The sequence below is a fragment of the Pseudonaja textilis genome, unplaced genomic scaffold (assembly GCF_049901715.1).
Source record: "Pseudonaja textilis isolate UNSWEBS1 unplaced genomic scaffold, rPseTex1.2 PTEXSCF92, whole genome shotgun sequence".
NCBI lineage: Eukaryota > Metazoa > Chordata > Lepidosauria > Squamata > Elapidae > Pseudonaja > Pseudonaja textilis.
The window spans coordinates 14575-38678 of NW_028262977.1; the positions used below are offsets into that span (position 1 = coordinate 14575).

The following is a 24104-nucleotide window of genomic DNA, read 5'->3' on the forward strand; positions in this document are numbered from 1 at the left end:
GCCAAGAGTAGCTGCTCTTTGATCGGCGGGGACTCTGCAAAAGGACGTCCCGGTAACACTGAAGGAAATGCGGTTGTTCCAAGTGGAATCGGGGGGGCTTTGAACCCTCTGACGGAGGGTTTCTTGGTATTTTCTTTTATCCCCCCTCCCCGCTTGGCTTCAGCCCTAATTCGCTGCTCGCCCTGAGAATCCGGCGAGCGGAGTCCGACGGTCGTCAAGGGGCCCTAAGTCCTCGACCCCGACTTTCAAAGGGCCCGCAGCTCCGTCTCTCCTCGTCCCGAGATCGGGAAGCGCAACAGGGCAGCCCGGAACTCAACGGCATCTGCGCGCTGTCATTTTTTCTCTCTCTCTCTGCGCCGCGCAGCTTTTTCCCTTCGCCTTTGGCTCCGGGGTCCGCATCCTCGGGGCAGCCCCGCCCGGTCAACGGCCGGTCCGGGAACAGGAGCTGCGAAGCGGAGGAGAGAAGCCGAAGCGGTTCAGACTCCCCGTTGCCTCTCCTACTAGCCCGGGCAGATGAACAACTTTCCCCCTGAACAGAACGTGGCTCAAGGACTGCAGATTTTGTCTGCATCGGGATCTTTCTTTAATTTTGTTTTAAAAATGTTTCCCTCAACGAGGGCTGAACGTTGGTTTTCCCAAAGAGCTCCGACATAATCTGCCCCACCCCCAATAATCCTGAGCTCCTTCTTTGATATTTTAAGCAGTTATTTTAAAACTACAGTTTTAAAGAAGCCAAAAAAAAAAAACACCCTACATTTATTTATGTATTGATAGCAAATCCACACCGCTTACGTGGCCCACGGAACGCGCAACCGGCAACATGGCCCAGCGACAGCGTGCCACCCGTCCTCCTTTCAACGCCGCTACTGAAGAATGGGAATCTTACATCGACCCGATTCCTCATGTTCTTGAGAGCAACAATCTCAGGCCTTGACGGACAGAGAAAGCGGGCCGTTTTTCTCACGCACTGCGGCCCGCATGTTTTCAAAATGGCAAAAGCCCTTGCCAAGCCGCTCGATGTGAAGGTCATGGACTGGGACGACCTCGAACCCCTGCTGAGGAGCCACTACGCACCCGCTGTGCCCACCCTCATTCGTCGGCACAGGAATTCTACCGCCGCGACCAGAAGCAAGGTGAGAGCGTCAGCAAGTTTGTGGCAGAGCTCAGGGACCTCGGAGGGCTATGCGGGTTTACCGATCTAGACGCAAAGCCCTGAGGGACCGCGTCGTCCTCGGCCTCCGAGTTCCGTCCTGCAAAGCCGGATCATGGCAAAGGCGACATCTCCTCGCGGATGCCCTCGCAGACGCCACGGCAGCAGAAGCGACCGGAGATCCGCAGCCCAACTGAAGCAAACCAGCACCGCAGAAGCGGACCACCGCAGCCGCGACCGGCGACAACTACCAACAGCCACCTCCACGCACCACGGCGACCTCGAGTCCTCCTCAGGCTCGGAAGACGCGAGGAAGATGTCCATCGCATGCAGACGGGCGCGACCGGCGCGACCCACGGAACCGAAGATCAAAGTTCCAGTGTGCCGGCTGCGGGGTGAGCATCAAGGTCAGAATGCCGTTTTTAGACGCGATCTGCCGCCATTGCGACAAACGGGGACACATCGCAAGGTCTGCCGCCTAAAGAGGAACCACAGCCCCGCCACCGAGACACAACCCCCGAAGGCGCGACACCACCAGGCGCAACAACACTCCACCAAGAAACCGCGATCGGGACAGCGAGAGCCGCTGGAGCCGAAGCGAGGAACCGCCGTTTACACGAAGGCCGCCAGCGTGAGAAACCCACCAAACGGTCATCGTCGGCCATTCCTCCAACTGGGACAGCCGGAAGGTCACGTGGAGGTCGAGATCGAGACCGCCCTGCAAAATGGAAGTCGACTCCGGTCGTACCTGTCCATGGTCGCATGGCGGAAATTAAGCGACTAGTACCTTCCATGAAGCGGCACGAGCTGGAGAGCCAAACACTCGTCCTCAAAGATTACCAGGGAATCGCATCCCGTGGTGGGGACCGGGCACTTCAAGGTCACTTTTAAAGGCGCACCGAAATACTTCGCTAACAGTCGTCGAGCGAGACCGCCCCAGCCTATTGGGACTACAATGGTTTGCGCCGCTGGGACTAGAAGTGACCGGCACCAACCACATCGCCGAAGCAGACTGGGAGGAACAGCTCGTGCGCGCGACTTCCAGGAGGTCTTCGACGGGGAACCTAGGCAATGCAGGGCCCCCAATATCGTTCAGCCTAGACCCCACCATTGCACCCATCCGCCTCAAACCCAGGCGAGTACCTTTCGCCCTCCGACCCAAAATCGATGAGCAATTAAACAAGCTCATCGAACAGGGAGTCCTCGAGGCCACAGATCATGCCCGATGGGAGACCCCCATAGTCACCCCGATAAAGCCAGACGGGTCGGGTGAGAATCTGTGGGGACTACAAGGCCACCCTAAACGCGCACTACAACAAAGCGCCTACCCCGTCCCAGTAGTACAACACCTCTTGCACTCACTGGGAGGAGGCAGAGTCTTCGCCAAACTCGACCTGGCACAAGCCTATCAGCAACTGCCGGTAGTGCGAGGAAACCGCCCGAAGCGCAGACAATAGTCACACACCGGGGGCCTTCCGCTGCAAGAGGCTGCAATTCGAGTCAGCGTAGCCCGGGGTATTTCAAAGCCTGATGGAAAGACTCCTCCGGGGCATAAAAGGGGTGGTGCCGTACTTTGACGATGTATTGGTAGTCGGGGCTGATCGGAAACAATTAGAGGGCCGCCACGGGAAGTACTGAGGAGATTCCAAAACGCAGGGGCTCAAGGTTAGAGAGAGAAGTGCCAACTGCACACAACAAGGGTCGAGTTCCTGGGGTATTTACTAGATCAGCATGGAATCCACCCCACCGAGGGCAAAATAAAAGCCATTAAAGAAGCCCCGAAGCCCCGAAACAAAACGGAATTACAAGCGTTCCTGGGGTTAATAAATTTCTACAATGTTTTCCTGCCCCAAAAGGCGACTCACAGCGGAGCCATTGCATAGGCTGCTCGACAAGGCAGCCACCTGGGACGATGGGGGAGACGAGAAGAGGATGCCTTCAACAGAACCAAGGACCTTCTCACATCAGACGCTGTCCTCATCCAGTACAGCGAGACACTCCCCATCACGGTAACGTGCGACGCATCCCTTTCGGAGTAGGAGCCATCCTCAGCCACACCCTCGCAGACGGAAAAGAAGCGCCCATCGCTTTTTCTCGAGGACCCTCTCAAAACCCGAACGAAACTACAGCCAATTGGATAAGGAGGCTTTAGCCATCGTCGCGGCCGTAAAGAAATTCCACGAATACCTTCTACGGCAGGACCTTCACCATAATCACGGACCATAAACCACTGCTGGGAATACTGGCAGGAGACGGGCCACACCAATCATCCTCTCCCCAAGGATGACAAGGTGGTCCGAATTTCTTGCCGCCTACAATTACCGACTAATCCACCGCCCGGCAAAACAATTCGCACGCAGACGCCCTCAGCCGCACACCGTTGCCAACCCTGGACGACGACCCAGCACCAACCACGTCTACCCTGAGCATCGAGACCTTACCCAACCTACCCCTGACCGCGTCAGACATTGCCCTAGCAACCAATAAAGACAGACGTCTGGCGCAGGTCCTGAGATGGGTGGGGAAAGGCTGGCCAGAAAAAGAGGAAGACAGCGAGTTCAAAGCTTACCGGAGCCGACAAACAGAACTGTCAACACAAAAAGGTTGTTTATTGTGGGGGGACAGGGTCGTAATCCCGGAAAAATTACAAAAAAAAGTCCTAAGCATGCTACACGAAGGGCACCCCGGCATCGTTAGGACAAAAGCCCTGGCCAGAAGCCACGTCTGGTGGCCAGGGATGGACAAAGAGATCGAAGCCTGGGTAGCCTCCTGCAAGCAGTGCCAGGAATCAAGACCAAACCCCCGCCGCCCGAGCCGAGAGTGGGAACCCCCAGGGGTCCATGGTCCCGAATCCACGTAGATTTGCGGGACCAACCAAAGGACACACCTTCCTGATAACCGTAGACGCTTACTCAAACTGGCTGGAGGTAAGCAACATGAAGCGACCACCACAGACTCCGTCATCAGAGAACTCAGCAAACTCTTCGCAACCCACGGCCTCCCAGATGTCATCGTATCGGACAACGGCCCCCAGTTCACCGCACTACCGTTCGAGAAATTCCTAGCAGAACGAGGAATCCGACACGCATAACAGCGCCCGGCACACCCGGCGGCGAACGGTAGGGCGGAGAAAATGGTCCAATTCACAAAAAAGACCATCCAAAAGATCGAAACCGGCGACATACAGGACAAGATAAATCGAATGCTCCTAATTCAACACATAACCCCGAGTACCACAACAAACAAGAGCCCAGCGGAGCTATTAATGGGAAGAAAACTGCGATCCCCGCTCGACCGCCTGCACCCCACATACAACCGGAAAGACCCCTGATTCTACCAGCAAACACAGAACATTCTCACCGGGAGACAAGGTTTACGCAAAAAACCTCACCGGAGACCCCTCTGGGTACCGGCAACGATCACCCAAGCAACAGGGCCACTCTCATCCGCCTCCAAACAGCTGACGGACGAGCGTGAAGCGCCACATCGACCAACTGAGATCAAGAACCACCGGGAAACACAACCGACACGCAGATACCAGGTACAGAAGGGAACCGGCAGGACACCAACCAAGAGGGGAGGGAAGACCCCAAAGAACAAACCCACCCGAAAAGGAACCAGCAGTACTCACCACCTGAAGAACCGGAGAGCGACCCACTCGAAGCCTCGCCTGGAAGGAGCAGCCGAGCCAGCTCAACCGACCCGGAAGCCCGAGCGGGAGCAGCCAAGCCAGCTCAACCAGCCCGGAAAAGCCGGCGGGAGCAGCGGAGCCAGCAGCTCGACCAACCCGGGAAGACCAGGAGGGAGCCGCGGCGAGAGGCCTGACTCACCCTTCCAGGCGGTTCCATCAACGAGGCGGAGAGCGACAGGAGTCCCACCCGAACCGGCCAACAACCAGATGACAACTGACCAACGCAAGTCAAGTAGGAAAATACGGAGCCCCGCCTACTTACGGGACTACGCCACGTAGGACCAAACCAAGAGGGAGGGGTGTTCTGTATAGAAATCTACATACTCAAAATCCGGCAACCCGGATTGGCAAAACGCACTGCCACCGGATTGGCTGAGTGCGCGGCACTGATTGGTCGCTCGGGATCGCCCGCGATTGGCTGAGCCGATCGCGGCGATTCAAAACGACCCGATTGGCCGCAGCACTCAGCAGAAGGTCTTTAAGCCGCGCTTCTTCCCCACTTGCCCGCCTTGTGTTTTACCCGAATAAAAGAGCTGAACCAAGTCACTGCCTCGCGTCCTTTGTGCGTATGAGATATCGACAGATTCATTTATTTTTCACGTCCTAGATATCAACCAAGAATCTTCATGGTACATTTTAAAAAGATACTTGGTTGATACCCAGGATGCTGGCAATAACCCGTATCAACCATCAGCACCAATCAATGATATTTGTGATACATTTTTAAATGTTCAGTTGACTGAACATCTGGCTGATTCTGTGATTATTATTATTATTATTATTATTATTATTATTATTATTATTATTATTAATAATAATATTAATAATAATGAAACATTTTAAAATATTCTGTTGACTGAGTTTCATGTATAATAATAACAATAACAACAATAATAATATCCCAGTCTGATTATCTGGCTGACTGCCATTAATAACAACAACAATAACAACAACAACAATAATAATAATTTCAATTGTGGTCATAACTTGAGGACTATCTCTGCCTTACTCTGCATGGCAGCCTTGTCCTAGTAAACTCCTTCCCTTTTCTGGCAATGTTCCTCTCTGCTGGAGACACCAAAATAACCCATATGACATAAGGTCTCCTGCTGGAGCAGGGGGTTGGACTAGATGACCTCTGAAGTCCCTTCCAGCCCTGGATTGCTGAGCTGTTTCAAAGCGTCCTCTGATGCTGCATCTAGTGCCAGGGTTGGTGGTCCTTTTTCCCTCCCTCCCTCCATATCTCATTCATTTTCCTTTCCCTTCCTTCCTTCCTTCCCTCCCTCCCCCTCCCTCCCTCCTCTTTCTTTCTTTCTTTTCTTTCTTTCTTTCTTTCTTTCTTTCTTTCTTTCTCTCTCTCTCTCTCTCTCTCTCTCTCTCTCTCTCTCTCTCTCTCTCTCCTTTTCTTTCTTTTCTTTCCTTGTCTCCCTTCTGTTTGGGAGAATCAGCTAAATGTCAGGATTCAGGCAGTGGCCCTTATTAAATCATGAGCTTCCAGCCAAGCTTCAAAATCTTCAAAGGATTTATTTAGAGCTAACGTGTCAGTATGACATTGGTCATTCAAGAAGAACTTCATGACAAACGTGACTTATGAGGATACCTGATGAACCAATAAATGTAATTTGTTATGGACGTCTTGTTGAGTTGTCTATCTGCATCTGTACAGCTTCAAATCCACCTCTGTACAGGATACAGAAAAGTAAAAGATGGTTATCTCCTAACCCATCTCGTGGGGATAGAAAGAAGCTGCTATGAGTGCATGAGTTCAGGCAAAGAATGAAGAAAGCTCCCCCAACCCATCGAGGGTCAAACTAGTGACCAATCAGGATTACAGATGTGGTCACGTGACATGGACTACGTTTCCCAGGATACCTTTAACTGGGAAACTTACCTCAAGTCCTGATCTATACATTACTCGGGATCTAACGTGTGTGCCACCTCTTCAGCCCTTATTCTTAACACTGGTACACCACAGGGTTGCGTGTTGAGCCCCTTACTCTATATTCTTTATGTGCATGACTGCATTTCCATTCACACCAGTAATACTATTGCTAAATTTGCAGGTGATACAACAGTGGTGGCACTTATGTGGGGTGAGGATGAGTCTGCCTGCCTTGATGAGGTGGACCTGTTGCTTTCATGGTGTGGAGACAACTTGGTCCCCAACACCAATAAAGACCAAGGAGCTTATAGTGGATTATAGAAGGAACAGACCAGACATCCAGGCCTTGCTTATCAATGGCGACCGAGTGGAGCAAGTGGCCAGTTTTAAGTTTCTGGGTGTTACCCTAAAAGAGGACCTGACCTGGGGTGCCCACATTGCAGCCCTGGTCAAAAGGGCCTAGCAGAGATAGAAGACATATACTATAAGCAAACGGCAAAGGTAATGATAGAGGGAGAATTTACAGACTCTATTAATATAAGAAAAGGTACAAGACAAGGATGCCCACTATCACCTTTGCTATTTGTATTAACTTTGGAAGTATTGAATAGAAATGTTAGAGATGATAAAGGTATAAAAGGAATGAAAATCAAAAAGGAAGAATTTAAATTGCAAGCCTTTGCGGATGATTTGGCCTTTATTTTGGAAGACCCCTTAGAAACAGCTCCAAAACTATTGGAAAAGATAGAGACTTATGGTGAGGAGGCTGGTTTGAAAATAAACAAAGATAAAACAAAGATTTTGACAAAGAATATGTTAATAAGACAAAGAGAAGAACTGGCAGATCTATTGAAAATTCAAGTCACGAATAAGGTTAAGTATTTGGGGATACACTTGACACCAAGATGTAGTACATTAAAAGAGAACAATTACATTAAACTCAAACAACAGATAGCGTTAGACTTGACGAAATAGGAAAACCTACAATTGTCATTAATAGGGAGAATCTCAACAATCAAGATGAATATTTTACCCAGAATTTTGTATTTGTTTCAAACAATACCAATTAGGCTTGGAAAAGACTATTTTGAAGACTTAAATAAAATTTTCTTGAAGTATATATGGCAAAGCAAGAAAGCGAGAATAAAGTTAAAACTTTTACAGGATGCTAGAATTAGAGGAGGATTTGGTCTGCCTAATTGGGAGTTGTACTATCAAGCTGCAAATTTGATGTGGGTTAAGAAATGGATAACATTAAGAAAGACCAGATTGTTGACGCTAGAAGGACATGATTTGTTGTTGGGCTGGCATGCTTTTCTATGGTATAAGGGAACTAAAACACAGGGCTATTTTAGAAGACATCATATATGGGAGTCTTTGTGGTTAAATTGGGAGAAGATTAAAAGACAATGTTATTTGAAAATCCCAGTTTGGTTATTGACTATTGAAGCTTTTTCCTATCCTGTAATATATAAGAAGGAACAAACAGATATGGGGAAATATTGGATGAAAAGTGTGAACTTAAATCGATGCAAAATTTAGAGGAACAAGGTATAAAGATGAATTGGTTTTCATATGCGCAAATACATTCAAGGTATGATGAAGATTTTAAAACAGAAGGATTCTATGATAAATTGACTGACTTAGATAAGATTTTGACAGGTACTGATGAAAAGGTGATTAAAAAATTATATGGTTATTTATTGGAAATTAAACTAGAGGAAGAACAAGTTAAAGAAACTATGATTGCTTGGGGGAAGAATTTTGGATAAGGGATTGATTTAGAGAAATGGCAAAAATTGTGGTCTCAAAATTATAAAATGACAATGTCAACAGCATATAAAGAAAATTTGTATAAGATGTTTTACAGGTGGCACTTTCCCCCCAACAAGAATAGCAAGAATGTTCAAGAATAAATCTGAAAAATGCTGGAAATGTCATCAGATACCTGGCTCATATTACCATATGTGGTAGACTTGTGAGGATGCTAGAAAATATTGGACTAAAATTCGCATGTGGTTGGAAAAAATGACAAAGAAACACATAGACTTGAAACCAGAGATCTTTTTATTGGGAATTTTACCTGATACATATAGTAAAGATTTGAAATACCTGATTGTAAATGTATTAACAGTGGCTAGGATTGTATTTGCTAAAAACTGGAAAAATGAGAAAATACCATTGCAGGAAGAAATCATTAAGAAAATATTGGAATGTGCTGAAATGAGTAGATTGACATTTGAAATTAGAGAACAAGAGGATCAACAATTTTATAAAATTTGGGACCTTTTCTACCAATGGTTAGATAATAAAATACAATAATAAAATATCTAGAATTCTAGGAAATAATGAATATATAAAGATATATTTCTTTTTTATATATATCATATCTATAAAATGTTTTTAGGATAGATTTGGTATGATTATATGATTTGTTATAAAATAAACTAAGTAAATTAAAGTTATCTCGCAAAGTATGTATGAATAAAATTATAGTCAAATGATTGTTTAATAGTGATACTAGGGTATTTAATTTCTGATTGATAATATGAGTTATTATGAAATGTAACTGTAATTGAGACTATGAAATGGATGCACAAAAAATTGGTAAACCAACCAACACACTGTATATTTATGAAAGAAAGCTGGATGTTTTTATGTTTTGTTTATTTGTCTTTAAAAACCAATAAAATTGTTTTCAAAAAAAAAGGGGGGGAGCCCAGCAGAGTTTATACTACCTGAGGCTTCTCAGAAAACAACAACTGAATGAGAAACTGCTGGTGACCTTCTACCGCTGCACCATAGAGAGCATTTTAACATACTGCACCTCTGTATGGTTTGTCAATTGCACAGTGGCAGATAGGAAAGCACTCCAGAGGGTTAACATCATTGCCCAGAGGATCATTGGCTGCCCTCTCCCCTCTTTGGAAGAGCTTCATAGCTCCCGCTGCCTTAAGAAAGTTCAGAACATTCTCAAAGATCCATCTCATCCTGGGAACCCTTTTTTTGAACTATTACCATCTGGCAGAAGGTACAGAAAAATAAAAACAAGGACAAAATAGGCTGAAAAACAGCTTCTATCCCAGGGCAGTTCCTCTTTTGAATTCTGCTGTACAGTGCAGTGTTGGTGTGGTGTCGGGTTCAATGTGTGAAGGGAGAAGGATGTGTCTTTGTGTTCATTTTCATGGTCATGATCAGGATGTGCACTGAAGATGGCGTTTGATTTCGTTGTAGGAGGTGCAATGACAATAAACTAAACTAAACTGAACTAAAGAGGAGATATGAGGCCTGGGGACCCCAAAAGGAACACAAACCCCTTCTAACTAAAGTTCCCTCACATTGAATTCTGGGGAATCTCACACGTCTGCATGGCCAGATCCAGCTGGTGGCTAACTAGGTTTCTTCAGGACTCTCCTGGACCAACATTACAACAAAGACTAACCGATCCTGCTCTTTTATCAGGAGGGACTCTGGCAAAGGAAGACCTCGGTTCATACTTTCCCCTATGAAAATTTTACATACTCAGGAAGTTCACTTGCCTTTTGACTCAGATGGGTTTAACCACAGAGTTCTTCAGGGCTACATGAATTTGCACTGTTACAATTCAGAGCATTTCAAACTCAGCTTTTATTCTCTCTAGTAGAAATCATTTGCTCTTGAAAATTGGGATTCTTTTTATCAGTCATTTTTGCTGGGGATTTAACTGATCTCAGGGATTCCATCCACAGAAAACATGAATTGAACCATGAAGTTTATTTTGATCCTGAGATTATATTGAGATTCAGCAGTTGTTCAATTAACAAAAACCTGCATTACATTTTATGATGTACCAAAGATTTACCTGCAGATGTTATGGAGATCAATGGTGTGCTAGGATTTTGAAGTAAAAGGAATAAAATCAAACTTCCTCAATTAAAGTTTGTCTCCTGGGTGTGGGGTGGGATCAGGGGTGGCGGGTGGGTGTCTCATTGGTGAAGAAGCCACACGTGGCTTTGCATCCTTATGGAGTTGCCGTCCTGGTTCACTGGACACGGTAAGGAAGCCTCCTAAGTGGCAAGAGGAGGAGGTGGCTCCCAGCCAGAAGCTGAGCTGTGGCAGGTAGAAAGACAGGTGGAGTCTTGGATTACCTGGAAGGACTAAGGGTGACCAGATAGCAGTATTCCAGTATTTGAAGGGTTCCCGGAAAGAAGGGGGGGTCCAATTATTTTCCAAAGCACCAGAAGGCAAGAAACAATGGATGGAAACTAATCAAGGAGAGAAGCAACCTGGAATTAAGGCAAAACTTCCTAACAGTGAGGACAATTAACCAGTGGAAGATCTTTGCGTCCAGAACTTGTGGGTGGTTTTTAGGAAGAGGCTAGACTGCCACTTGCCTGGAATGGAATAGGGTCTCCTAGTTTGACCAGCGGGGTCGGACTAAAAGACCTGCAAGGATGCTTTCAGCCCTATTCCGATTGATCTCTCTCAGGCGGCCTCAGGAACCTACCGATCCCTTACTTGGGAAGAGGGACACAAGGTCCTTCTCCCACTGGCCTTTCAGTGACCACTTTCTACCACCTGTATTTTCCAGGGGGGAAGCTGGGAGGCTGGGGAGGCAGCTGCAAAGCCAGTGAGATCCCTGTCAGCTATACGGGAAGAGTGCCAATAACTTGCCATGTGTCAGATGATGCCCCATTCAAAATTCAAGAAAGAAATACTTAGACTCCATAGATTAGAGAAAAGATATCTTTTACTGAAAATGAAGTGGTAGCAACCGTAGAATTCTGAATCTGAGAAATTAGGTGTGCAAATCACATGTACAAAGTGATGGAAATGTTCCCACCCCCAATAGTTCAAATGATTCTTCCAATTAAAAGTTGTGAACATGGTCATGTGGACATCTTCAGGTGGCGATGAGGCCTCTCTCCGTTGACCTTGATATATAAAGGTTTGCAGCTGCCCAGAGAAAAGAAAGCTAAGCGAGAAATAGAAACCTAAACAGGAATTTATACTCCCCCCCTCCTCATTTTTACAACACTAGAATGTAACACCTCCAGCTCGCTTCCCAGACTCTACCCCTCCTCCCCACCCCCGCCGTTACATATGGCAGCCAAAAGATGCAAAGCAATAGTAGATCTTGAAGGCTGACACCATGAATGATCAACATTTAAGGACAAGAGAAATCAGACCCCCCTCACATCCTGGACATAAAACTGTTTCAACTCCTACCCTAAAAACGACACACACCAGAACAACCAGACACAAGGACAGTTTTCCCCTCGCACGCCATCACTCTCCTAAATAAATAATTCCCTCAACACTGTCCAACTATTTACTAAGTCTGCGTTAGTGTTACTATTAACCTTCTCATCACTCCTTATCACCCCTCCCCTCCCACTTGGGACTGTATGGCTGTAACTTGGTTGCTTGTATGCTTACGATTTACATTTTCTAGTACGGGTTGATTGCTTATTTGTACCCTATGACTATCGTTAAGCGTTGTACCCAATGATTCTTGACGAATGTATCTTATCTTTCTATGGACACTGAGAGCATATGCACCAAAGACAAATTCCTTGTGTGTCTAATCACACCTGGCCCATCAAGAATTCATTCATTCATTCATTCATTCATTCATTCATTCATTCATTTATTATCTAAAGGGATCAAAACAGTGCAAGCCATGGTGTTCCCCAGGACTCTTATGAGTATTATCGAATCGAATCGAATCGAATTGAATGAAATGAAATGAAATATATATAAAAGCGAAATACCACTCATGCATCATCACAAAATCTCCAGAACCGTAAGGCCTGCAAACTTGAAATTTGGCACGTATGTTCCTCTTGGCTTCTAGGTGCTCACTAAGAAAGGATTTTTCAAAATGACCATCAGAGCATTAGTATTTCATATATTATTATTAACGTGCTCTGGTGCTGAGGAGTTCTACTCCCCCTCTTCCCCTGAAAAATCTGTTCCAAATGCAAAACGCAAGCAGAGGAGAGGAGTTTCAGTTCTAGTTTCACAGCAGCTACCAGCTTTAGTACAAAACAGTTGAGCTAAGGCACGCCCAGGCTCCTTGCTGTCTCCTTGCTCACACAACAAATACTGTTTCAGTTTCCAAACAGCCCTCTCTCACACACTGACAGGACGCTAGCCAGATGAATACCAATGGATGCTGGTAGGCAGAGGCAGAATTTTTTCCCCTTATTTTCCTCCCAAAAAACTAAGGCCGACCACATAGTTCTGTAGTGAATACAGAGATTGAGCTAGTATAGAATATAGAGTAGTTACAGAACAGAATAAAATGGAATAGAATAACCTTGTTGTGACTTTGAATGTATACTAGTTGGCATACATTAAAAATGAATTTTTGTTTCATAAAGCTCTTAAGGTCACCACTTCCAATTTGACACTACATAAACATGATGATAAATAAGTAGATAAACAAACAAATAAATACAACATTATGTATATACCAACCTATATTATATGACACAGAGAAACAAGATTACAAGAAACAACAGCCTAGTTATACATATTTATGCTGAGACAAAGGAATCCTGCGAGTTTAGCAGACGGATGGCATAGGATAGGGAAGAAAGCCGTTACAGAACCAGGTAGTCCTGCTAGAAATCCTTGGAAACCTCCTCCCAGAGGTGAGCACGAATCTTGGAAAGTTTACCAGGCAGATGGCATAGGGAGCAAAGCTGTTACAGAATCATCTAGTCCTGCTATGGATACTTGAGAACCTCCTCCCAGAGGAGAGCAACAGAAACAGACTGTGAAGTGGGTGTGTGGGGTCTCTTGATGGTTTGAGCTCTGAGCATCAGCAGCATCCCGAAGGGAGGGAAAGTGGGACTTGGAAGAAGTGATCACGAAGAACCAACAAGGCCTTGGAGGCACAGATCCAGCCTGGGGCCTTGCATTGCAGCCCTGGCCTTTGCTGCGGGGGGAGTGCAGAAAAGCCCTCTTTAAAAGGCTCACAGCTCCGCTCTTTCCTTTGAGGGAGGACAGGGAGAGAGGAGGAGAGGCCCTGAGACCTTGGGTGGCCTGAGGACTCCACTGTGGGGAATCAGGGCGGAAACGGCTGGAAGGAGCTCTCAGAGCAGGGCTCCCTGCATTGTGCGGCCATCCTGCTGAGGTCTGAGATGTTCCCACCTTACACCGACCACCCAAAGCACCAAGGTTGCCCAAACCTTTGCATGCAGCGCAAAAGACTTCCCGGGTCCCTTTCTTTGCGGGACATGCCCGCCTCCACAGCCCCCTTGCCCCCTCGTCTTGGGGGAGGCAGGCAGGCAGGCAGGCAGGGAGCATGTGCAGAGAGCAGGGGGAGGCTCTCTTAGGCAGTAAACGCAGGAAGATCTTACTTCAGCTTCCTAGCTGGCCCAACCAGGCCTGGTGAGCCCATCCCAGGAGCTGTCCAAGGTCTTCCTAGAATTCTCTCCTGTCCAGCAGGAATCCCGGATCCGATTCCCGGTCAACGAAACGGAGGCTCTGGCTGCTCATAGATTTTGCCTCCATTCTCTCCAGGCAGTTCTGTTCAGCTAGTCCTCAATGGACGACCAAAATCGAGCCCGGAATTTATGTGGCTAAGTGGAAAATGTGCTAAGTGAGTTTTGCCCTGTTTTATGACTTTCCTGGCCACATTCCTTAAGTGAATCACTGCAGTTGTTAAATTAATAACATGGTTTCTAAATGAATCTGTTTCCCCGTTGACTTTGCCGATCATAAGGTCCCAAAAAGGGATCCCATGACTCCCGGACACAGCAACCGTCATAAACGTGAGTCAGTTGTCAAGCATCCAACCATAACTCACATGACCAGGGAGATGCTGCAACGGTTGTAAGTGTGGAGAATGGTCATAAGTCACTTGCTTCGGTGATGTTGCCACTTTGGTCACTGAATGTAGCGTTGTAAGTCCAGGACTACCTGTGCTATGGTTTCTACAATCAACTTTATGTTTTCAGTGAAACGATGTCTGTGGATCTAGTTGAAGGGCAGCTATGGAAATCCAAGCTCAACACATTTTTTTCTAGGAAAAAAAATGCAGCTTTAATTTCTGGCTGAAGATACTTTTTTTTTTTTTAATAACAAGATAAACATAAGCATACATAACAAAATAAACATAAACATAGCACAAAAAACATAAAAATATCCTTCTTCATGAATTTACATACAGTGCATCGATTGGTTTACCACTTTTTTTTGTGCATCCATTTCCTAGTCACTAGTATAATTATATTACATAATAGCTCATATTATCAATCAATAATTGTATAACCTAATATCATCACTAAAAAAAATCATTTATAATTTTGTTAATTCATATTTTAACGAGATAACTATAGTTTGCTTAATTTATTTTGCAATAAATCATAAGATCATACCAAATCTACCTTAATAATGTTTTATAAAGATAATATCAAGAAAAAAAAATTTTTTATGCTAAATCTGAATGTTCTATCATTATGTTTTATTATCTAACCATTGATAAAAAAGATCCCAAACTTCATAAAATTGTTTATCTTCTTGTTCTCTGATTTCAAATGTCAATTTACTCATTTCAGCACAATCCAATATTTTCTTAATAGTTTCTTCTTCTGATGGAGTTTTCTCACTCTTCCAGTTCTTAGCAAATACAATCCTAGCCGCTGTTAATATATTTACAATCAAATACTTCAAATTTTTATTATATATATCAGGTAAGATTCCCAATAAAAAATCTCTGGTTTCAAGTCTATATGTGTCTTTGTCATTTTTTCCAACCACATGCGAATTTTAGTCCAATATTTTCTAGCGTCCTCACAAGTCCACCACATATGGTAATATGAGCCAGATATCTGATGACATTTCCAGCATTTTTCAGATTTATTCTTGAACATTCTTGCTATTCTTGTCGGGGGGAAATGCCACCTGTAAAACATCTTATACAAATTTTCTTTATAAGCTGTTGACATTGTCATTTTATAATTTTGAGACCACAATTTTTCCCATTTCTCCAAATCAATCCCATATCCAAAATTCTTCCCCCAAGCAATCATTGTTTCTTTAACTTGTTCTTCCTCTAGCTTAATTTCCAGTAAATAACCATATAGTTTTTTAATCACTTTTTCATCAGTACCTGTCAAAATCTTATCTAAGTCAGTCAATTTATCATAAAATCCCTCTGTTTTAGAATCTTTAACAGACCTTGAGTGTATTTGCGCATATGAAAACCAATTTATCTTTATACCTTGTTCTTCTAAGTTTTGCATCGTTTTAAGTTCACCCTTTTCATCCAATATTTCCCCATATCTAACTGTTTGTTCCTTCTTATATATTATAGGATAAGAAAAAGCTTCAATAGTTGATAACCAAACTGGGATTTTCAAATAACATTGTCTCTTAATTTTCTCCCAGTTTAACCATAAAGACTCCCGTATATAATGCCTTCTAAAATAGCCCTGCGATTTAGTTCCCTTGTACCACAGAAAAGCGTGCCAGCCCAGTAATAGATCATTAGACTCTATTAACATAAGAAAAGGCACAAGACAAGGATGCCCATTATCACCTTTGTTATTTGCATTGACTTTGGAAGTTTTGAATTAGAGAGGACCAAAATATAAAAGGAATGAAAATCAAAAAGGAGGAATTTAAACTACAAGCCTTTGCGGATGATTTGGTTTTCATTCTGGAAGACCCTCTAGAGACAGCTTTAAAATTATTGGAAAAGATAGAGACTTATGGTGAGATGGCTGGTTTGAAAATAAATAAAGATAAAACAAAGATTCTGACAAAGAACATGTTATTAAGACCAAGAGAAGAGCTGGCAGACCTATTGAAAATTCAAGTTATGAATAAAGTTAAGTGTTTGGGGATATATTTGACGTCAAGATGCACTACATTGAAAGAGAACAATTATATTAAACTCAAACAGCAGATAGCACTTGATTTGAAGAAATGGGAAAACCTACAACTCTCATTGATAGGCAGAATTTCAACAATCAAGATGAATATTTTACCTAGAATTTTATATTTGTTTCAAACAATACCAATTAGGCTTGGCAAAGATTATTTTGAAGATTTAAATAAAATTGTGTTGAAGTATATATGGCAAGGTAAGAAAGCGAGAATAAAATTAAAACTTCTACAAGATGCTAGAATTAGAGGAGGATTTGGCCTCCCTAATTGGGAGTTGTATTATCAAGCTGCAAATTTGATGTGGGCTAAAGAATGGATAACATTAAGAAAGACTAGATTGTTGACATTAGAAGGTGATTTTCAAGCTCTTTTTATTGTGCGGTAGATCGGCTTTTTTTGGCTTCGGATTGGCGGCAGCTTATATAGATCTTGCACTAGGCGCCATAGCCAATGACAGCCGTTCAAATTGATTCATAACGGCCAATCAGTGCTGTACATTCAACCAATCCAAACGCTGTGCATTCTAGCCAATCAGAATACAGTATTACAAGAATGCAAATACAGAACACTTCTTTTTTTTTTTTAACAAACTTTATTCAATTGTTCACATTAAAAACAAAAATCTCTTTTTAGTGGACAACATATTTCCGGGTCATCATCTTTAAATACAAATATGACAGAAATTATACATTGATATATGCATACTTAATTCTATTATTACCTTTTCCATTCCAGATTTTCAGTAAGGAGAGAAACAAACATATTAATTCTAGCCTCCTTCATTAATCTCAATCAATTTTGTTTCATTTCAATTATTTCAAAAATAATCCTTTAGTATTTGTTTTTAAACATAAGGATAAACAATATGTACTTGCCTAATAAATAATAATAAAGTTTAATTCTAAATTCTTTCATTAATCTCAATCTAAACATCTTTTTATTTCATTTCAATTATTTCAAATATAATCCTTAATATTTATTTTAAAAATAAAAATAAACAATATATATTTGCCTAATAGTAGTAATAATGAAGTTACCAATGTCTTTCCTCGCTTTTATTAATCTATATTAAATTTATTAGTTTAGCTGGTTCTTTAATCTGCCATATTCCTTTTCCATTACACATTTTTTTTTATAATTCTAAATTAATACAGATCTTAACACACCCATACACAAAAAAAAGAACAAGTATGAGTTTCCCCTCTTTTACTGTTTTGAGTGTAACACCTTAAGGATTAGAATATACCTTTATTCCCTCATCTTAATTCCCAATAAACCATTAGTCATTACATTTTTTTTTAATTGGAAAGACAAATACAGAACACTTCTGACGGAGGGTTTCTTGGTATTTTTCATCCCCCCCAACTCGAATTTAATAAAGACAAAGGAACACACTTTTTTCAATATTTTACTGAGCTAGTGCTGAACATTGGTTATTCCAAAGAGCTCCGACATAATCTGCCCCCACTTATCCTGAGCCCCTTCTTTGATATTTTAAACAAGTTTCCTACAGTTATAAAGAAGCAAAAAAACCCACCCATATTTATTTATGTAATAATTTATTTATTCTTCACGTCCTAGATATTAACCAAGTATCTTCATCCTACATTTTAAGGAGATACTTGGTTGATACCCAGGATGCTGTGTGTCCTAATTCATATTCTCCGATGAAGCCTGGACAAGAGTCATCAAGCATGTTCTCCAGTTAGAGATTTGCACATAAAAAAAAAAAAACTCCAGTTGCTTAGTTCTAATCTTTGCAAGACATGAATGGGTTGCACTTTCGATTCCAGAAACGGCAGAGGAGAAACGAAGAAACAAAACGAGGAACTTGACGAAAATAACTCCTATGCAAAGCGGCAGCTCTTCTCCCCCACCCCCGCCCCGCCCCGCCCTTAGAGGCCGAGGAGCACTTGGTCGCTGTGCCCCAAAGGCCAAGAGTAGCTGCTCTTTGATCGGCGGAGACTCTGCAAAAGGACGTCCCGGTAACACTGAAGGAAATGCGGTTGTTCCAAGTGGAATGGGGGGTGGGGGGGCTTTGAACCTTCTGACGGAGGGTTTCTTTTTTTCTTTTATCCCCCCCCCCACCTCCCCGCTTGGCTTCAGCCCTAATTCAGCTCGGTGCCGCCGCTCTTTCTTTCCGGCCGTCTCCTCTGCCCTCGCTGCGCCCGCCAGAGGCCAACGTCGCCCGCTCCTTTGGGGCCGCTCGCGGGGAGCGGGGCTTCCTCCTGAGCCGAGTCCAGAGGGGGGGAGCCGGGAAAGGAGCCGGGGAGGGACGGGGTTCGTCCTGGGAGCTCAGGATGGGGGGGGGGGAGGGAAGCCAAGCAGAGGCACCTTAAGGAAGCTCAGGGATTAAGAGCCCGTCTGGATGGCCTTCAGAAGCCTTCCCAGTTTCCTCTCGGAGGGGATTCCCTGGGAGGAAGGATCAAGCCCAAAGCCCAGCCTATTTCTACCAGAAATGTGGCCAGAAATCTGAGTTGGAGCTGTTCTCCATGAATTTAATAAAGACAAATAAGTACACTTTTTTTTCTTGAACAGAACATGGCTCAGTGACTGTAGACTTCCTTTATCAGAATCTTTTCATTTTTAAATTTTTTATTGAACAGCTGCTCAAATTTCCCCCCCTCCCACAGAGCTCTGATACAATCTGCCCCATGATAAAATTAAAAAAAATCTCCTATAGTTGCAAAGAAGCAAATACAAATTTATTTGTTCATCACATTCTCCAAATATAAGAAATATAAATAGGAATTTATTCTATTTTGTAGTCCACGTTTTTCTTTGTACGCTTCAAGGGTCCTACATTCACATTTCAAATAAAAGTTAATCCCAATATAAAAACAGACATTATTCAATTAATATTTCCTTCCGATGGACAGAATCCCTGAGGTCATTTAAATTCTCAGCAACTTAGCTGACTTATAAAAAGAATCCCGTTCTTTTTTCAGGTGCAAAGTATTGTCTCACAATGCAAATAAGTCTCACAGTGCAAATTCAGGTAGCCCTGAGCATTGCTGGGTGGCTCCTTTTGGGAGGGTGTAAACCCATCGGAGTAATGTCAATTTCTTGTATGACCACAACTGAGCCAACGTTGTGTTGCTGGATGAGTTTTGCTCTTTCTTGCCACGGTTGTTAAGCGAATCCCGGTGGCTGTCGTCTTAGGAACGTGGTTCAACGTGGTCTGTGGAGGTTCTCAGCCACCCAGGCTGGGGTTGTGCCAAAGGGGCTTTTCCAAAAGGCAACTGGACTTTCTTGCTTGGCCAGGAAGATGCTGCAAGTGCTATAAGCCATGTTCTTTTTTCGTTGCCAAAACCTAGTTAGCCACCAGCTGGATCTGGGTGTGCAATTCTGTGAGATTCCCTAGGATTCAAGGTGGGAGAGGCGTTGTTAGAAGCGGGAGGGTTTCCTTGGGGTTTCCTATGTCGTCTTTGGCGTACAGGTTAGGTTGGGAGTGGGGTGCAGCCCTGGACCGGAGACGAGGAATTCCTCACGAAAGGTCCCAAAGTTGCTTTCCACAGGCTGAAGGGCCTGGCCGTTGGGGTCCTTGACTTCGTTCTCCCCCAATCCTTGAATGGTGGGAAGAGAGGAATCTGAGGGCCAATCTTTGGGGGAGGGGGGGGGGACTTACCAACGAAGTTGGGGCATCTTCTATGGAAGGCAGAAGATAGATGGAGGCCTCCTGGAATTGTCCTTGGGATGCAAGGGAAGAAGAAAGCAGCGTGAGGTGCGTCTTAAACTCCAAGCCTCCTTCATTTAACCGCGAATATGGTTCATTTTCTTCTTTTGAATAAAAGGACATGGAGACAATCCGACTGGCCTCTGCGTGTTTTCATGGGGAACCTGGGCCCTTCCCTGCACCCTTCGTGCTGTCCTCGGGAACAACGTCTGGTCGCCTCCACAAGGACGGGGCGGGTGGGTGGGTGGAGGGACGGAGGGTTGGGCGACGGTGGGGTGGATAATTCTGCTGCAAACAGACATATCTCAAGGCTGAGAAGAACTTACCACAAAGCGGTGAACAGCCAAAGAGCAGAATAAAATAGGCTGCCTCTCGGGATCCGCCTGAAACAATAAAGAGGAGACATTGGGAGACACCGAGGAGAAACCGGGTGTAAAATGCCCCCATCTCTCCATCCAATATCGGGGCTTGCCACGGGTCACGTTGTGCTTTTTAAGTAGGAAATCTTATCCGAATGGGCCCAAAGCAGCAACCTCGGGTACTCTGTGACCGAGGACCGGGAGAGGATGCTGAGCTGTGGATCCTATTCGGGGAGGAGGGGGGGTGTCCTGGAGGGGGATTCCCAAGGCAGGATCTGGGACGGATCCCCTCCCAACCGTACCGGGAGCCAAATGTTCCTCAGCGGCCCAGATCCGGATGGAGGGCTCCGCTTCCAAAGAGACGCGCGCGCATCGAGGAGATCCACTGAAAGGAGTCAGGTTTGACCTGAATCCTGGCCGGCTCTCAGGCCAACCCACCTGTATCTCCCGAACTCAGACGTGCTTACCTGTGCCAGAGAACTTCGAAGTTCCCGTTCCAAGGAAGCCAAGATCGCCCTGCACCTGTGAAGAAACAGGCGGTGAGACCGTTGTGACAGCTGAACCCCAAAGACTTTGAGCAAAGCTGCCCCACAAAGCTCCTTCCCTTGACAGCTCACACCGAGACCATCCCGCCCCCTCCCCATGCCGTTCACCAATTCCTCTTCATGGGGAGGGGCTGTCAGAGCAGGATCCCCGCTTCTCTCCCGCACTCACCTCCGATCCCAGGATTCCCAAACTGGATCTGAAGTCTGGCCTCACATTGGAATTCATCCTGAGCTGCAAGAGCAAAAGAGATCACTTCAGTCAGGTGGTCGCCATTGGGGCTCCGGGAGGGCCGGGTGTTGGGGGCATTCGGTCCCCATCCAGTTCCCCTCCCGGGGTCGTTTACTGAGGACTGGTGCCCGGACAAATGCAGGGACGGCAGAGACTCACCTGAGACCAGAGAAAGGCGCAGTTGCCCCTGCAGAGCTTCGTTTCGACCTGCAAGGGAACAATGGGCCAGAGATGACAACACGCCCCGATGCAGACGCGTGAAGAGACCCGCGCGCCCCTCAAGACGGTCCAACCTTTCCCAAGAGATTTCCTTTGACTTCCTTAGGCCAAAGCAGGTGGATGCGCGTAAAGGAAGGGCGGTGCTTTTGGAAGCAATGCGGGAAGGTGCTGGTCGAGCCCTCCCCCCCCCCCAGCCCCACACCAAGCCATAATCCCAACCCTACCCTCCCCCTGGCTCCCTTTGCAGCCAGAGAATCTCCCTCCCGCCTCCCAGGAGATCCACCCCCGCCCCCGCCCCTGCCCCCTCCAAACCCTGAGGGAGGGGAGCCAAGAAAGGGAAAGGCCCGGTTCCTCCCCAAACTGACCTCCGAATCCGGGAGTGGGGGCTGGTCTGAGAGCCAGACGGAGGGTCGCCTCCAGTCGCCTTGGTACTGCAACAAGGAATAGAGGAAGGATTATGAGGCAGTCGATCATTCCAAGATGCCAGAAGTCCCTCCGGACACACGAAGACATGAATCCCCATTGCCTGCGCTCAGTGCCATCTCGTGGACAAGTCCTGTTGATGCGACACACGAAGACATGAATCCCCATTGCCTGCGCTCAGTGCCACTCGAGAACAAGTCCCATCGAGGGAACATATGAAGCAGTTAATGCCCCCTCACTCCCTGACTGGGAATCCGCCTAGAGGCTCCCGCTCTGCCACCCTACTTTCTCTCCTGACCAAGGCAATGCAACCCAAGGACAGCAGTCCTTCCCTCCTCTTGCGCCACATCTTGGCATCTTACCACTCGACATGGCTTCTTCTCCGTGAAACCAAAACCTCTGAATCGCCAGCAAACCTGCAAATGTCTCAAAGCGACAAAGCGCACCCGCTTAAATAGGTGCAAAGAGGCACCGCCCAGGATTGCAATTCAGTCCTGTCACGCCTACTTCCTCTCTCTAACAACTCCACCTCTAGTCCCCTGGACAGGGCACACGAAGATATGAATCCCCATTGCCTGCGCTCAGTGCCACTCATGGACAAGTCCCCTTGATGGGACACACGAGGACATGAATCCCCATTCCATGCGCTCAGTGCCATCTCGTGGACAAGATCCGTTAACGGGACACACAAAGACATGAATCCCCATTCCATGCGCTCAGTGCCATCTCGTGGACATATGAAGCAGTTAATGCCCCTCACTCCCTGACTGGGATCCCCTAGAGGCTCCCTTGCCACCCACTTTCTCTCCTGACCAAGGCAATGCAACCCAAGGACAGCAGTCCTTTCCTCCTCTTGCGCCACATCTTGGCCTCTTACCGCTCGACATGGCTTCTTCTCTGTGAAAACGAAACCTCTGAATCGCCAGCAAACATGCAAATGTCTCAAAGCGACAAAGCGCACCCGCTTAAATAGGTGCAAAGAGGCACCGCCCAGGATTGCAATTCAGTCCTGTCATGCCTACTTCCTCTCTCTAACAACTCCACCTCTAGTCCCCTGGACAGGACACATGAAGACATGAATCCCCATTGCCTGCGCTCAGTGCCATCTCGTGGACAAGATCCACTGACGGGACACACGAAGACATGAATTCCCATTGCCTGTGCTCAGTGCCACTCGAGAACAAGTCCCATCGAGGGAACATATGAAGCAGTTAATGCCCCCTCACTCCCTGACTGGGCATCCACATAGAGGCTCCCGCTGTGCCACCCTACTCTCTCTCCTGTCCAAGGCAATGCAACCCAAGGACAGCAGTCCTTTCCTCCTCTTGCGCCACATCTTGGCCTCTTACCGCTCGACATGGCTTCTTCTCTGTGAAAACGAAACCTCTGAATCGCCAGCAAACATGCAAATGTCTCAAAGCGACAAAGCGCACGCACCCGCTTAAATAGGTGCAAAGAGGTACCGCCCAGGATTGCAATTCAGTCCTGTCAACAGGTGCGGGCCGGACGACGGCTTGGCAGCTGGGCCCACAGCAGAGGGGACAGTCAACCTGCCGGCCAAAGGGAGCGAGACTCGGCAGCTGCCCTTCAAGGAGCCGGTGTGCACCCAAGGTGAGGGAGGAACCCCGCTGGCAACCGTGGAGCAGCGGGCAGGCGCCGGTGACTACGGGCGGGGACGGACTGATGGATGGAGGGGGCAGCATGCTCGGGAGCCTCGCAGGGTCTGCGTCCCTTGCAGGGTCTGCCTGCCTTCCATGCTGGCAAAGGGAGAGTTTGGGGCGTCCGGGCGCGGATGCGCACCGCCTCTCCATCCCTGGAGAGTATCGAGCCCGGGGTGGCAGGCGGCAGCTTCAGCGCTTGCAGGGCAGATTTCTCCCGTATTCTGGACTGGTGCGGTGGTATCTGATGTCCGGGGCTCGCGCGTGTGTTTTGGGTCTCCCCCTTTTTGCAAGGGGAGGTGTGTTACTCCGTTCTCCAGGGCTGACGACCGACCTCTTGCCTTTATTTACACCAAAGGGAGTGGGGGGTTGGGGGTGGGGAATGGTCTT

The 24104-nt window shown here is 46.2% G+C and overlaps 1 protein-coding gene across 1 annotated transcript; it reads right to left on the bottom strand.

Annotated features, from left to right (window-relative positions):
- Positions 1–19186: 19186 nt before the first annotated feature.
- On the bottom strand, positions 19187–23541 carry LOC148123592 (uncharacterized). Its single transcript, XM_087919266.1, has 7 exons — positions 21999–23541; positions 21574–21621; positions 21355–21417; positions 21108–21162; positions 20608–20664; positions 20234–20295; positions 19187–19965 (listed from the first exon to the last, which is right to left on the bottom strand). The coding sequence occupies exons 1-7, from the start codon at positions 22222–22224 to the stop codon at positions 19919–19921; spliced, it is 558 nt and encodes a 185-aa protein (XP_087775392.1). The 5' UTR covers positions 22225–23541; the 3' UTR covers positions 19187–19918.
- Between the last annotated feature and the right edge of the window lie 563 nt (positions 23542–24104).

What these genes read in the sequence shown, in the direction of transcription:
- LOC148123592 (XM_087919266.1), bottom strand. Translation starts at nt 22,224, where the DNA reads ATGGGGATTCATGTCTTCGTGTGTCGCATCAACAGGACTTGTCCACGA. An exon ending in CCCCACTCCCGGATTCGGAG is followed by an intron (nt 21,622 to 21,998) that starts GTCAGTTTGGGG and finishes GTTCCCTTGCAG; the next exon opens with GTCGAAACGAAGCTCTGCAG. An exon ending in AAGATGCCCCAACTTCGTTG is followed by an intron (nt 19,966 to 20,233) that starts GTAAGTCCCCCC and finishes CTTGAATCCTAG; the next exon opens with GGAATCTCACAGAATTGCAC.